This window comes from Triturus cristatus, chromosome 8 (genome assembly GCF_964204655.1).
Source record: "Triturus cristatus chromosome 8, aTriCri1.1, whole genome shotgun sequence".
NCBI classification, from domain to species: domain Eukaryota; kingdom Metazoa; phylum Chordata; class Amphibia; order Caudata; family Salamandridae; genus Triturus; species Triturus cristatus.
This window is the reverse complement of record NC_140591.1, coordinates 693357585-693374298: the sequence shown is the minus strand read 5'-3', so window position 1 is coordinate 693374298 and position 16714 is coordinate 693357585. Positions and strand designations below refer to the sequence as shown.

The following is a 16714-nucleotide window of genomic DNA, read 5'->3' as shown; positions in this document are numbered from 1 at the left end:
GGTAAAGCTATCAATCATTGGTCACACGACTGGTGGCCTTCTAGGCTTGGCCCTTGTCCTGCCCCTAAGAACATGCTCCGTAATCTGGGGTTTTATATGGACGACTGTCTATCTATGCAGGGCCATGTAAACCATGTCGTTGGCACCTGTTTTGGTGTCATGCGTAGCCTACTAAAGGTTTTTAAATGGCTCCCCACAGAGGCACGCAAACCCCTGACACAAGGCTTGATCATTAATAGAATGGATTATGGCAACGCATTATTGCTGTAAATGAACGAAGATCTTATAAATAGACTTCAGGTTCTACAAAATACCGCTGCGAGATTGGTCCTTGACCGCCCTTACAGATCTCCTTCTGTAGCTTGCTTAAACACCCTCCACTGGCTCCCGGTGAAAAAGCGAGCTCTTTTTAAAATACCATGTCTCACTCATAAGCCCATGTATGGAACTGGTCCAAAATACTGGCAGTCAAAGGTACATTGGTGTCACCCGTCCAGGATGCTACGCTCCAGCGATGCGGCATTGCTGACCCCTCTAAGAATCAACACCGTCAGGCAAGGAGGCCGTTCGTTCTCCTTTTTGGCACCATCGTCCTGGAATAAAATGCCTTTCTACCTTCGTAGCATACCAGAGCATAGTAAATTCCGTAAAGAGTTGAAAACCTGGCTTTTTGGAAATTAGATCTGGTCCGTTTATCAGAGCCGTCTGCAAGCGCCATGAGACTCATGTGAGTGATATGTGCGCGATACAAATGCCCCTGACTTGACTTCTCAGATGCAGTTGGTTGATGGTTCACATAAAGCCTTAAAATCACTCTTCTCAGATTTGTGGAATATTTTCAACACCCTGCAGTAAGAAGATACTGATCAATATAGGGTTACTCACTGCCAAAATGGATACAGTTCAAAACGCGAAAAAATAAACTGACTCCATAAACAAATGGAAAGCAGGAATTTGTTGCCAGAGGCCCATATTTATGCAGTTGCCCAAAAAGCATGAAGGAATTTTGGATCTGTGGAACACTTGCTTTACTGCAACAGCACAATGCCTCCAAATGACAATGGGTACACATGTGATTCCTTACTTTTAGTTTCCATCAAAATCTTCATAGAAGGTATAGCTGAGCACCATTCCCAGACAAAAGATGGTGGACCTTAAGAAATGACTGATCCTCCATACTAGGAGTGGTAGTATGGCTTCTCATCCAGTAAAATCATGGCTTGAGAAAGACTGGCTGTGGGTACAGACACAGCCCAGCTCCCACTTGCAGCAGCACCACAGAGGGAGTAGACAACGCTTCCCCCACATTGCCCTGTCATGTAGTTCTCCACCGCAATCACCGTCCTCATATACCACCTGCTCAAAGCAATGAGCAAATAGCAGTGGAAAAGGGGCAATTGTGCCTGGAAGGGGGAATTTCGTGTTGAAAATACCTGGGTTTTCCAGGTCAATATATTACTTCTCATTCTGAGTTGATTAACCAAGAATTGCAGTTATTTGATTTGGAGACACTGGCTGGCATCAGAGATGCCAGCCCCCAGGTTGGTATTCCTGGATCACTAACAGGTTACTCGTAATGAGAGCCTGAATAAAGTTATAATTGTGCCCTGCTCATTGCTAATGTTTATTTAAAGGTTTTGCTTGGTTATTTATTGCCCAGATTGTGTTGTAAATTTCTGTATTATTGTTAATAATGCCGATAACATTGATCACTAAATAACAGTTATCAAACGGTAGTGGTTGAAGAGGAGGGCTTGCCATTGCTTAAACTTTGCAAAAGACACACAGATGATGGACGTAATGCAGAGCAAATCAAACATTCACCCCCAGTCAATAGATCTGGATTAAATCCATTGTTCTTTTGCTCACCATGCCACCCCAGTTTAGACCCAGCCATATGCAAATCAGTATTGACCCTGTGCCTCAGACGAACAGTCCAACCCGAACTACCAAGCCAGGTCCTTTCCGGACAGGAAACAAGCATCATGGGGCTGGGGCGTGGTGAGCAAAAGAATGATGGATGAAACCCAGATCTTTGTGACTGGGGTGAATGTTTGCATCGTTCAGTATTCCTTCCATCATTTGTTCCTCTTGTTTTTGTCGCCCTAAGTGGAAAGGGTATGCCCATAGGTGGGTCCCGTGCTCATTGCGCCACTGGATTCAAGTTATCCTGGTTGATGAGGGGTGATGCCCCGAAACCGGTCCCAAGATGCTTGTTTCCAGTCCAGAGAGGACCTGGCTTGGCAGTTCGGGCTAGACTGTTCCCATGAGGCACTGATTTGCGCATATGGCTGGGTCCAAACTGGGGTGGAGTGGTAAGCAAAAGAACAATGGATTAAACCCAGATCTTTGTGACTGGGGATGAATGTTTGCATTGTTCTGCATTTCATCCATCATTTGTTCCTATTCCTTAAACTTTGACAGCACCATCAATGAATATTACGCACTTCTGTGAAGTAGACACTTGAGATAATACATTTTGAGGCTCAGCCGTAATAACACTGCCTTATGGACTGGCACAAAAGGTAATCTGTGAAAAATCTTTGCATAGAAACAAACCTTATAGGGAGGGCCCAATGTAAGTAAACCCTTTAAGACATTAAATAATAGTCCATCCACTGTTCTAGGCGGTTTGTAGTTCAGATATTATTCCGGGTAACCTTGAGGGAGATGCCTGCCAAATGAAATATCAGAAAACCTTCTTCTCAATCACACTGGACAAGTGTTAAGGTTTAGAAACTTAGGGGCACTGGGGTCAGGACAGTACCTTTAGATTGTATCTCCTCTTTTTTTGTCTGGTCAAGAGTGATTTGTAATGCCCTTACCAGCCAAAGCCACATCACACCCATGCAAGAACTCACAAAAAGGCTCTATCCAGTCTCCTCTTTTTCCACTATTTATCTGTAAGCTTTGGCAATCTAGATTTGTTTATTTGGGCATTTGTTCTATAATTATGTAGATGATACTAAAAAACTTTTTACAAATTGTGCTAGTATTAGCTTCCCACCTGCCTCCTGGAATGCCAGAAGGCTTTGGACAAATAGATATGGCATACCTTTCTTAAGTTAAGTTCAACAAAGATCAAGATACTAGTCATGCAACTTGTCCATTAAATATTCACTTCAAATGGCTGGTGGTCTGGCAAGCTTATCCTAAACCAATATCAATCCTTAAGAAACTGGAGCCCCGCTGGTCTGGTCAGTCTTTCTAGCACCTCGGAACAACTCTAAGGTAAAAGCTGTTTCCATATGAAAATTGGGAATCAGTGTTTTACCCGATTTGACTGACACACAACATAACATACCTACTACTATGAATTCCGACCATTGACTGTAATGAAGTGTGCATTTACTATACTAACTCCACGCATGCTTTGATAGTACCGTAGGTTATAAAGCGGACTGAGGCAAATATAACTGCACTTTTAGCTTTTTGAAACACTCACTCGAAAGTACCTAAAAACACTACCGGGAACGGTCGTAAAAAGATAGTGTTTGTCTGTTTCGGTTACTGTTTACCCACACTAGGAGGACAGATACGGACCCCACAGCCTGGGAAGGGGGGGGGGGGCTGGTCGCGCACACAAACACAACCGTTGCTCGGGACATAGGAGCAATATCTATCTCAGCTTTAAAACGTGGTTGAATAGATGCGTTCTTTCTGGTTCATTTTCACAATACCAGCTAAAAGTATCTTACCAATGCTTCTTTATATGCTTTAGTCCTAACAGCAAGGCTGAGGCCTTTACGACAAGTGAATCTGAGACACAGAATCCCATGATCTGCCAGGAATGATGCAAGAGACACCAAATGTTGCGAATTCACATAATCTCCAGCTCCTTGAGCAAGAATTACTCCATAGAACGGGGCTTGCTGATTGGCCGGGATAGAATAGACTCCATCGAGAACCAGCTCCTCGGTAATCAATCGTACTTTTGCCTAGAAACCACAAATTAACACATCATATGACAAAATACACAAACACAAAGCATAGACATAAAATAGACAGGTCAACATTAAAAAACCTAGACTGAATTTATATACAATGGTTGCTTACAAGCAGCACGAAGTTCAGTGCTTCCTCCCATGCCTCTTAATTAACTCCACAAACGAAACATTTTCTCATTCTCATTTCAACCATTTACTAAACAGGTCCCTAAACGCCGACAAACACACCAGATAAGTAACTCAAACAGCATTTCTCTATGCACTTAGATTCGAAATGTTGACTCTCCCTCACTAATATGGCTTAAAGTGTTTATTTTATTACAGACACATAGGCAAAAAGTATAACTTTACTGACAAGCCTTCAGCAGCAAAGAAACAAAACCCTGCACGTACCCATACAACATGGATGTCAAAATAACACTGGCAAACAGAGCAGAGTGAACAACCATTATATTGTTAGTGGATACCACCAATCCTCTAGCAATATACCCTGAAGAGTTTTCTTTGCAGGGTAGGCCACAAAGTCAGAGGAGGAAGACAGAAATACCTACAGTCAATAGGTTCAGTAGCTCATTGCAGGCCCATTATTATTGCAACATCAACTAAAAGGCAACATAGACTATTAAGAGAGCAGAAGGGCAGGATAATCGTCTTTAATAGAATCTAAGCCTCCTGCCCGTTGGTGAGGGAGATTCTACATTCTATTACAAGAATGGAGGTTTGATTATGACACTTTAAAGTCTGTCAATCACACTGCATGACAAACTGATCAAGGTTGCAAAATAGAGTTTAATTTCGACTCAGTAGAGTAAGTCTTTCTCTGTTCAATGTTTTATTTCAGGCAAGGAAACTGAGTTGATTCTAAAAGAAACTGAACAATTATTACTGAAAAGAGCACTAGAGTTAGTTTAAACATAGTCTATATAGTTTAGAACCAACCTTTTTCTTGTCAGGAAAGGGACAAAGGTTTTCGTCCAATGATAAATCTTCGATTACTCTATTAATTTGTTCTCTACAGGCATTTCAAGATGGAGGTCGTTATTTGAGGGACTCTCTTCGGAGTTGTGATAGGACGGAAAAATTGGACCTAAAGAAGGCTTATCTTTCAGTTGCAATTTGGTCACCCCATCATTGATTCTCTTAGATCTGGTGGGGTCCCAAAAAGTACAAATTCAACACTTCCTTTCTTTCTGTCCTTGGTACTCGAAGAAACTTCTAAAGCACGTGTTTACTGTATTGAAGTGAATAGGAGTCAGATTAATTGTCTACCTCAACGACATACCTTTGTTGTCTCAAGACAAAGTTGCTCTAGAGACTCAGCTGCTGATGACCGTCCCAGCCTTGAAAGAGCTGGATTGTGTCATCAATCATAGAAAGTCAATTCTTGGTCCAAGTCAGAAGATCCAGTTCTTTCATTTCCTTTCAGATTCAGTGAAGGCTTCCCCCTTTCTCCTGAACTCTAAGATCAGGATGATAAAGAAGGAATTTCAAGCACTGTTTAAGATAGACAAATTCTGTCTTCCTTGGACATAGGAGAAATTAGCTAATGGGCTTATTGAAGGATGATGTATTGGAGCTGACAATCACATTGTACATGGACCACTGCTGCATAAATCGCAGATTGGACTACATTTTGGAAAGTAATTTAAACATCATCCTTTTCAGACACATTTCTTTCCAGAAGGTTCTTTTCACTGTCTTCCACAGAAGAATCTGAGGTACCCTTTTCCACAACTGTTCTTGAATTTAACAGGCTCAATTTTTTTAACCGATTTCTGGCCATATCTTCCATGACACTCGCACTTTAACGAAGGATTCACAGATGTGAGCAGCCTAACAGGAGTCTTGATACAAAAAGAAGCACCTATCTATTTAAATACTAGGAATACTATGTTAATGAAATATATGACTATCAGCAGCACCTTCAAAGTCACAACCTCAAATAAAATAATACCCAAAAATATAAAAACCTTTAACAAAAATATTTTTTCTTGGTTTCATTTAATCATGTGTCCATATATATACTGATCTGTGCGATTCATTTTCCAAACTCCGAAAAAAATCTGCATACAAAACCCAAAGTCAAATCCAAATCTCACCTCTGAAACGTTCACCTGAACGGCGAGCCACAGTCACTTTGTCTACCAGGTAAAGTAAATGTATGACAGACACTAGGTTGAAAAGAGTCAAACCTTCCCTTCAGATTGCATCAGGAGAAATAACCTACCACATCAAAGCTGGAGTTTAGGAACACAAAATAATGACCCATGTGAAAAAAGGCTGTAGTGGAGCAAGCCCATGCATGTGAGGGGGGAATTGGTGTAGAGCCTCTGTTCGCACTCGCCTTTGAAACACACATTGGGTTGGTTGTCAAACCAAGGAAACGCAATTGAAGAACAAATGAAGCACCTACTGACACTGTCCTATTTTTCCAGTGAATCTTTAGCATCCCTGATGGACGAGCAAGTTTGTTGCTGCTAGAGGATTAACAGTAAACAAGTCATAATCAAGCCTACAGTCTTGAAATGTAATCAGTTTCTTCATCCCACCATTTACACGGTTGCCACATACTCATTGATTCACATACATGCCAGATGTAACCCTTTTTTTGGCCCAGCATCTATTCTAGATTATTGCCTTACTCCCTTCACGTGCAGCAGGAGAAGGAGACACTGCGGAATGAAGAGGTGAGGGGCACCCGTAAACATCCAATATCCATGGAATGGGCACAGCTCCTAATCCACTTCAAACAGGAGCGAGCAGAAGGGGGACCACAGGAGATGACACAGCCCACACCTCACACTCCCTCCGCTTCCCCCGCCACTCAGGACCCAATGATAACGATAGCGGTACAATAGACAAGGAGCAGAATCAACCAGAAGAGTTGGGCGAAACCCCCCGACTTTATCGCTTGCCCGTCCAGCGGTCCGCCCTCTCCCCAGATCACCTCAGGACACCTTCAACGTACCTGCACTCAGTCGATACACCGCCCACCAGGACAGCTTAACCTTGCCCACCCTACATCTTCTCCCCCCCTCATGTTCCTCTTATTAATTTCTCTCCCTCCTTTTTAGTTTTTCCCTCCTTTGTCACCGCTTTTCCTCTCCTCCCCACAGTTCATAGGTAATTCCATCGGCAGTTAAAAAACCGATGCACTGGTTAAACGGAATAGATGATTACATATGTCATAAGGGAAGAGCTAGACAGATAGAAACGGGGAGAACGAGCTAACCCCAGCTAATACGTGACACACCGGTACAGTCGCAATAGGGCACACTACAGCCTAGTGGAACAAACCAGTAGTAGGCGTACGATTGTAGCAGTGTCAAGAGGTTCCAGGGACTAGGCACCTAATACAATCAATCACCCTTTGTAAACAGAAATGATACTTCACAATGATGTAAAAAGTGGGTCGTCAATAATATATCTGATGTACATTACTGAATGTTGTATGCAAAACCCTAATAAAAAAATTCAAACAAAAAAAATTGCCTTACTCCCTTCACAACCACATCTATCTTCTCAGTAATCCCTTTACTGCTGTATTTACAAAATGAGTTTGCTAGTGCCAACGGCACAATTGTCAAGTGTCCATTATAAACCCAAATTCAGCATTTCCCTCCATGAAGTTTGTTTCTCAACCGACAGAACCAATGGTCAGGTGGAGGTTATTAGCTGTGGGCGTGACAGAGAAGAATATTTAATACTTTGGATAGTGCTACGTGTGATGTTATGGGCCATCCCAAATCTTATTAGGCTTACATTGAAATACAGGGGAATTTTGTTATAGTTTCAGAAACACCAACTTATTTCCTGCTCAGCTTTTCTCATTACCACAACAGATCTTTGCCACGCAGCTGCACACTTGCCAAAATTACTATTTTAGGGATATTGTAATCAGCATTTTAATTTTGGGAAAGCTGTGGTTTGAGCCTTGAGAGGTAAAACAAGATCCTTGAGCCGAAAGACTGTTAAAATATCTCTTAAAGTTGGATAGTATTTATGAGTTAATGCTAACACCTAAGGGCATTACAGCAATTTATTATCCTTCCTGTAGGTTTGGGCCCAACCCACAGGTGAGGGAGTATAGTAAGTGTGGGTAATTAACAGCTGTTTTTGCTCTGATGCGGGTAACAAAGCTCTGAGCAACCCCCAACCACCCCTCCCCTGCACAAAAGAATACGGAGAGCTACAGGAACATGAGTAGAGTCTCACCTGAATGTTTGGATGAAAAAAAGCTCCATCCTTTTGTCGCGCTCCTTCAGCCTTTCCTCAAGAAGCTCACGGCCACAGACTGCTGTCTGAGCTCCTCCCCTGCTTGTGGTGGCCAAAATGCGTAGAAAAGGTTTCCTTACAGTTGTCTACTTTTCTTAGGTAGATTTGGTTTATTGGGCTTCCCTTCACCAAAAACAAGGGTAGGAGCCTAATAAGCCTTTTGAGAACTAGCAGCTGCTAAAGAAGAGGCTGAGGGAGCACTGCTGGAGGGACATACACATCAAAAGACCTGATCCAGGAGTGAGACTCCTGATTTGAACCAAAAATGGATTTATTTTAGGTGTTTCCCGCCTACAATTACCTTTGTAACAATATAAGCCTATGGGTAAATACATTCCCCCACTTTGTTTTTTCAAAATCACCCACTCACCAGTTTGAATTGTGGCATGTATGGAGGACAGAAGAGTTTTTTTTTTACATCAAAACATTTTACTGAGAGGTTACCAGAGGCCACACCCCCTTTCTCCACCACTCTGCAAATGCACCTCCTGGAGCACTTCTAGTAGGGGAATGAAGTCCCCTTGGCTATTGAGGGTCCTTGAGGGCCAACTAGCCCTCCTGTTTCCTCCAATAAGACTCACACAGCTGGATAGCTGAGAAGTCATCAGAGGCCACGCCCCCTTTCTCCACCACTGTGCAGATGCGCTTCCTGGCACACTACTGGTTGGGGGAAGAAGTCCATTTTAGTCCCAAGGCCCTCAGGAGTAATGTGAATTCATTCCCCAACCAGCAGCGCACCAGGAGGAGCATTTGCAGAGTGGTGGCAAAAGGGGGCGTGGCCTCAAATTCCTCTCAGCATTCCCGCTGTCTGGAGTTACTGGAGGTGACATGCACAGCAAATGATGAATGTTTGTGTACTAGGCTAACATTGTATGCAAGTGCCCATTTACTCTCATACAAGATTCTTGTTTTAAAAAAAATGTTTGTAGCAGTGCAAGGATTGTTATAGTAAATGCTAAGTATTGTAAGCACCCTTGGGCTTTTTAAGGGAATTGTCTCAGCATGCTAATTTGTATATAGGACAGGCGAATGTGTGCAACAGGTGCTTGATAAGCCACCAAAGCTGATCTATCTGTAAAATTTTCAGCAGAGCATAACGAGTGTGGGTAGTATGACCTTTAGCACCTTCAGGACTTGGGTGCTTACAGTGAGAAGTCTCTCTTTGGAAATGTTTTGCACAAAGTAAACAAGGTTCTTTTTAGATACTTTTTAATAATCTGAGAGTTTGGGTGTCTGCAAACAGTGTGATGCAGTATAAACTCACTGAATCGGGCATACCCACTTTTCTACTCATGTCCACTTCATTTCTCACGAGGTTCACTAACTGTGATAAGTCTAAAGGCTATGTGTAGTAGGGCATTACTTATGTAACACAGCTTGAGTGTCTGGAGGAAGTTGATTTTCGCTGAACAGTTGTATACAGGTTGAACACTGTGTGCAGTAGGGATTACTCATCCATGAGTGTTTGATGTCACCATGAGCTCAGTTTTTTTTTTTTGTTAAACCTTTTTATTGGAGTTTATCAGCATACACTTCATATAGTAAGCACACTTCATACTTGACTGCTGTAATATTCTGATCAACATTAACAGTGTTAAGACAATGAGCAGCGAGTCTATTGAGTATGTAATTGATCAGTCCCCCTGTGAAGGGAGACCTCCCGATCCCCGCCGTCGGAGCTGTCCAGAGGGAATGCGAAAGCGGTCGTTGGTACGGTTACCACGCTTCTCCGACCCATATGATAGTCTCTAGTTCATAGTCCCCTGCAAGAGGTTTCGGCGAATGACAGTCCAGGTTCCAAAATGAACTTGGGGGTCGGTAACTCAGGGAGTGAGGGGTCGGAGGGGGATGGGCTTGGGGTCGCATAAAGCATGGGCAAGTGTAATGGGGCTCCGTGCCACTCCATCCCCCGTGGGCCCTTTTCCCTGTCCTGTTAAATATCGTGTGTCCGGGTTACCATGAGCTCAGTTACCCATGAATTGTAAGGTATAGGCTCAATGTTGGCTCAATGTTGCACATAACAGAAACTTGCTTCACCTAAGGGGGTTGTACGTGTAATGGCATAAATGATGCTTCATATTATTCTGAGCAGTTTTCCACTTACGTTCATACCTCTAATGCCCTACTCCTTTGTAGAGTAATGTATACAAAAGTAGCTTGGATGTCATCACTGGACTATGGCCTGGCCCTGCGGCCAACCACCCCATGCATCAAATCCCATTCTGCTTACGGCCTTTGGCAGTGATGGCGGGGATATGGTGTGTCAGTGCGTGCGGGTCATCAGTGGCCTATGAGGTATCCTGACCAATTATGTGTTTTGACACATAAGCTGAAGGCCATGTGCGGTGGGGGTTGTATTAACGTGCCCACACAAAACCATAGAAATTCGACAGTTATACTAAGACTTTTCTGAAAAACTCGTGCAGTTACGTAACTTTAGGCCATGAGGTATAGTTTCTTAACATAAGTCTAACTATAAGTCTAACTGTAACTGCTGAATTTCTATGGTTTTGTGTGGGTAAAACATCAACCTAACTATCATATCCCTGTTAACTTAGTTTTTTTCAGCGAGTATATATATTAAAAATACCCTTTCAGGCATAGAGTGACAAATAAATTATGCAAAAAAGAAGCAGAGAACTCTGGGTAGTTCTCAGGTTTAGGTGGAAAGCAGCTCCTGTATAGAGCACTCTCAACACCAGTGACACTCTAGATCTGCTCACCTCAAATGTCTGCTTTTCTATCAAAGTCTTTAAGAATAGAACTAGCACAGTGCTTACCTTACGGACAAAAGCCATTTACCACTCCAGGCACAATATAACAGCTTTGAATTGGTAAAATACCAACCAAGCCAATCTGAAATGAGTAAAAGCAACCCCTGACACAGTGTTGCGCTCTAATTAGAGCTTTTCAGAGAGGTATAGTTTTGTCCAGACACAAGGGAGCACCCAGTATAAGTAAAAACAATTCAGGCATAGAGTGACGAATAAATTATGCAAAAAAGAAGCAGAGAACTCTGGGTAGTTCTCACGTTTAGGTGGAAAGCAGCTCCTGTATAGAGCACTCTCAACACCAGTGACACTCTAGATCTGCTCACCTCAAATGTCTGCTTTTCTGTCACGTTTTTGAGCAATTAATTCTCAATACTTTGTATGTCTTGGCATGCAGAATTCCGCGGATCCCAACAGATCTCAAACTGAGATGTGACTGGCGGCCATCTTAGGACTTGGGACTCGCACTGAGTCCTAAAAAAAACAAAAACGACACAAAGGGGAAGGGTAGGAATACGCTAACCCCTAGGCCTGGTGTTCGTTACATTTATAGTTCAGTGAAATGTTCAGTAACAATGTAATGTTTTAATGTTGAAATGTTCAGTAACAATGTAATGTTTGAACCTTTAAAAAAAACACTGAAAGTCACCAGCTATAGTTATCTCGGATAACTATATCTTGTGCACTAAGGTAACTATAACATGCCCTAGTCTTTCACTGCTAATTATCCTACATATTACATCACTCATGACATCTTCTTTGACATCATTGATAATATCACTGTGCATGGTGGGTGGACGAGTTAGTTACATGAGATAACTACATAACTGGTCAATATCAGTGGATGTTTAGAGTTTAAACGTTGTTACTGAATATTTTACTGAATGAGGTACTTAATTGGATAGAAGCTAATAAGATTATTTCTAATCTCCAAGCGGGCTTCCGCAAATTTACCAGCACTGTGGACCAGGTGTTTCGCTTCAAACAATTACTTTGGAAGGTAGTTGAGCTAGGCAAAGGCAGTCTCTATGTCACCTTCGTGGATTTAAGAGCAGCCTTCGACCTTGTCCCTCGAGAGCATCTCTGGAGGGTCCTAGAAAAGCTTGGTCTACCCCTGGAGCTCTTGACACTAATCAGGAGACTCCATGAGCCTAACTTTGCAAAAATACAATGGGGTGGCCGGGGGGAAACAACTCAAGAGTTTCCAGTTGAGAGAGGTGTGCGCCAGGGATGTGCAATGGCTCCCACACTCTTCTCTTTGTATATCAACGGAGTAGTTGATTATATGCTCCAAGCAAATACTGACGCCCCCAAATTGGCAGGAGTCCCTATACCAATACTAATGTTTGCAGACGACACCCTTATAGTGTCTAAAACACCGTGTGGCATGCAAAGGGCTCTGTCAATTTTCGAAATTTTTTGCAAAGACTATGGCCTGGAGGTAAATGTGGCACAGACTAAGCTTATGACCTTCAATCCACACCCAAGCTATAGAGCTGGCAAGCTTTTAATGAACGGCCAAATTCTGGAGGAGGTAACAAGCTTTCCTTACCTGGGCATCCATGTCTCTCATAATAATCGGTGGAACAGACATTTGGAATTGTCCACGTTGAAATTCACCCAGATTACGGGGGCGCTGGTTAAAGAGCATAAACAATCGCTCACTAAACCTGTTAAACCAGTGCTACAAATATATGAGGCAAAGGCCCTAAACTCTGTCTTGTATGGGGCAGAGCTTTGGGGTTTTGACTCATTAACATCTTTAATAGCCGTTGAAAACAAAATTTTTCCGTTACATTATCGGCTTGCCACAAAGTACGCCAATGGTCCCATTGCGTTATGATCTAGGTAGAAAGGGCATTAATGATTTAGCCAGTCTCCGTCCGGTTCTATACTGGAGGAGACTATGGACTACACCGGAGCTACAATCATACGCATTGGGTATCTTGGACATAATCCGGGTTGATAAGTTTCACAAGATAGGATGGTTAAGGAACCTTCGTGAATCTTTAAAGGCCCTGGGGTTGGAAGATTTATGGATTAATCCAGTTGGTGCCGTGTTCCCAGCCAAAAAGCGATTGAAAACATTATATTGGGAACAGGTAAATCACAGGGTATGGGGTTCTTTTTTTGCCCCTACAATGACCAGCCGCTTTTTAGAGGCTAAGGTCTCACCTTTCCTAGAACCTTACTGGGATTTGATTACTTCACCAACTGACAGGAAACTTTATTTCCACCTCAGAGCAGGCTCCCTTCCACTAAGGGCTTTAACTTGCGGGTGGTTTGGAACAACTATATGCACCTGTCCTGCTTGTGATGCCAAAGAAGAAACAATTGCCCACTTCTTGTTTGTCTGCCCGGTATATGTCATTCCAAGACGTCATTGGCTCTCTCCTTTATGAAAACTTTTGGGCACAAGGAGATCCGCCGTTGCCATAAGAATCCTACTCACAAGCACCTTACCATTTCACTCAGTAGTTTTAGCCAAATACACGGGGTGGCATGGTCCCTTAGATTAAAAGCCCTCCGGTCCAGGGGAAAGGCACATAGGTAGGCCCTCAAATATGATCATTAATTGTGTATTAACTGTTTTAACACTATTTGATTATTGATGTCTAATGCATATCATCTTGTCTGTCTCAATGTTTAATATCCCTTTTATCTAAAATTTTTATCTATTTATTGAAAGATTTTAGATTTTAATCATTTAGCGATCTGTTCTATTTTGCATTTGTTTTTTGTGTTTGTGTCTTGTATGAATTATTTTAATTCGAATAAAGACTATGATGATGATGAATATTTTACCTAACTATAACATTACTTCAACCTTTGTATTTTTCCAGTGAATATACTACTCATGAATTGGTTCTTCCCCACATAACCACTGTTAGAAATGGGGGTCTCTAGTTGGCAGAGGTAGGTACCTTTGTCCAAATAGGGACCCTTGATTCTAGTCAGGGTAAGGGGGATACACTCCTAAAATAACCCCTGGTAATTTGGCACGAGCAGACAGGCTTATCTCAGAGGCAATGTGTAAAGCATTTGTGAACACATATAGTAATACAGTGAAAACACTACAAATGGACACCACACCAGTTTAGAAAAATAAGTAATCTTTATCTAAACCAAAACAAGACCAAACCACAAAAAATCCACAATACAGTAATGAAAATATGACTTTCAGATGGTAGAAATAGTTCACTTCAAATCAAAACGCAGATGCTGCACCTTTCACACAAAGTACTTTGGATGCGTTAAGCAAACAACAAAAACGGGCCACAGGGAAGGTGATGAGTTGGTTCCTTACACTCAGGGAAGGTGGTGTGTTGGTTCCTTGCTCCGGGAGAGGTGATGCGTCACTTCCTTACTTCTGCGCATGGGGAGTTGATGCGTCTGTTTCTTACTGGGTGGGAAGTTGATGCATCTGTTTCTTACTGCGTCTCCCAGCGATACGACCGACTTGGCGCCTTGATGCGATGATCCGGGACGATGCGTGGATTCTTGCAGCCGCACAGCAGGGCCTGCGTCAGGATTTGTGCGGTGATCTCGGACTTCGGAGATCGTTGTACCTGATGCACCGTGCTGCGATTCTTCGGGCTGCGGCAGGCGCTGCGACGGTTTCCTCGGCAATGTGGCGGAAACAGGCACGGATGCATCATGCTGTGATGTAGCATCGATTTTCCAGCTCCCAGCAGAAAACAGTTCTTTAGAGGTCCAAACCAACAGCAGGCACCTCTTGCAGGTCAGAAAACCCAGCAAGGAAGATCAGGGGAGCTGGTGGTGAAGTCTCTGTGTCCCTGAGACTTCAGAACAGGAGGCCAGCTCAGTTTCAGGCCCTTGGCGATCTTTTCCTTAAGCAGGTGACAAAGCAAACAGCATAGTCCTTTTCTCCTTTTCTTGGCAGCAAGTAGCCACTGCAGGCCAACCCCAGACAGCAAACAGCTCTTCGCGTTGGCAAAGGTTCCTCTTGATTGCCCAAAAGTGATCTGAAGGCAGAGAGTGTCTGTACCCAGCCAAAACCAGTCCTGTCCTCACTGTTGCAGCTTCCTGGCAGGAGGTGGAGACAGTATTGTTGATGGCAGGCCAGGCCCATTTAGGTGAAAAAGAAATCTCCCTACTCTAAATACAGCCCAGGTCTATTCAGCCCAGCCCCGACTCAACAGACTCTCTGAAGCCACTGCTCCTCCCCAGCCCCTATCATTCAAAAGCCAGATATGCAATACACAAACCTAGCAGAGACATACTGGATGGTTAAGCAAGAAAATACCTACGTTCTAAAAGTGGTATTTTCAAACATAGACTGTAAAAACCGCCTTTTCCTACCTTGTTCCCAGGGGTAGTCAGGTTTATAAGATGTTATAAAAAAACTCCCCATTCTTTCCTATGGGAGTAGGTAGCCTTGCAAAAGTGAAAAACGAAATTGGCAGTAATTCACTATCAGGATATGCTACACACATCAGAGCATGTCCTACCATTCACATACAATGCAGGGTATCTTGGGCCTACATTAGGGGTGACTAACATGTAAGAAAAGGGTGTGCACTTGCCAAGTCGACATGGCAGTCCCAGACTGCCCACAGGCTCTGCAATGGCAGGCCAGAGTTACATTTTACAGGCTGCTTCTGTGGGTGGCACAATCAGTGCTGCAGGCACACTAGCAGCATTTGATTTACAGGCCCTGGGCACACACAGTGCGCAGTACTAGGGACTGACTAGTAAATCAAATCAGCCAATTATGGAAACACCAATCCATACATACAATTTCCAGGGAGAGCATATGCACTTTAGCACTGATCAGCAGTGGTAAAGTGCCCAGAGTCAGAAATCCCAACAAAACCAGGTCAGAAACAGAAGACCAAAAAGTTTAAGGATAAACCTGCTGAAAAAGCCAGGTCTAACAACCGCCACACGCAGACAGATAGAAATATACAGCATATCTCTCTGTATATAGGCATTTATTTGTACTATAGATATGTACCTATATATGTATATTGCTTTGTATAAATGTGCTTTGTATAAACGTGCTTTGAATAAACGTGTAAAAGAAAAATGATTATATATAGCTATTGTTAGACCTGGCTTGTCCAGCGGGTTTATCCCCAGACTTTTTGCTTTTTGACCTCCTGTTTTGGACCCTGTTTTCGCTGGTTTTAGGACTCTGGGCACTTTACCTCTCCTGATCAGTGCTAAAGTGCACATGCTCTCCCTGTAAATTGTGTTTATGGATTGTTAATTCGATGATTGGCATATTTGATTTACTGGTAAGTCCCTAATACAGTGCACTGTGTGTGCCCAGGGCGTATAAATCAAATGCTGCTACTGGGCCTGCAGCACTGATTGTGCCACCCACATGAGCAGCCTGTAAATGTAACTCAGACCAGTCACTGCAGGGTTTGTGCGCAGTTTGGTACTGCCATGTCGACCAGGCAAGTTCACCCACTTGCCAGGCCCTACTTCCCTTTTCTTACATGAGTCACCCCTAAGGTAGGCCCAAGGTACCCCTGTGGGCAGGGTGCAGTGTGCGGGAAAGGTAGGACCTGCCCTGATTTGTGTGGCATGTCCTAATAGTTCTTATCATGTCCTAATAGTGAAATACTGCCAATTTTGTTTTTCACTATTAAAAGGCTATCGGTCCCACAGGCTAGAATGGGAGTTTATTTATTACATCTTATAAATATAACTTTCCATTAGGACAAGATAGAAAGATGGAGTTTAGTATGC

At 43.0% G+C, this 16714-nt stretch overlaps 1 protein-coding gene across 1 annotated transcript in view; it reads right to left on the bottom strand.

Annotated features, from left to right (window-relative positions):
* The window catches only part of TEX30 (testis expressed 30), a 292549-nt gene that overhangs the window by 163455 nt on the left and 112380 nt on the right, over positions 1-16714 (bottom strand). The window contains exon 3 of the mRNA XM_085622100.1: positions 3699-3938. Coding sequence (XP_085478226.1) covers positions 3699-3938 — 240 coding nt within the window. The remainder of the gene's footprint in view (positions 1-3698; positions 3939-16714) is intronic.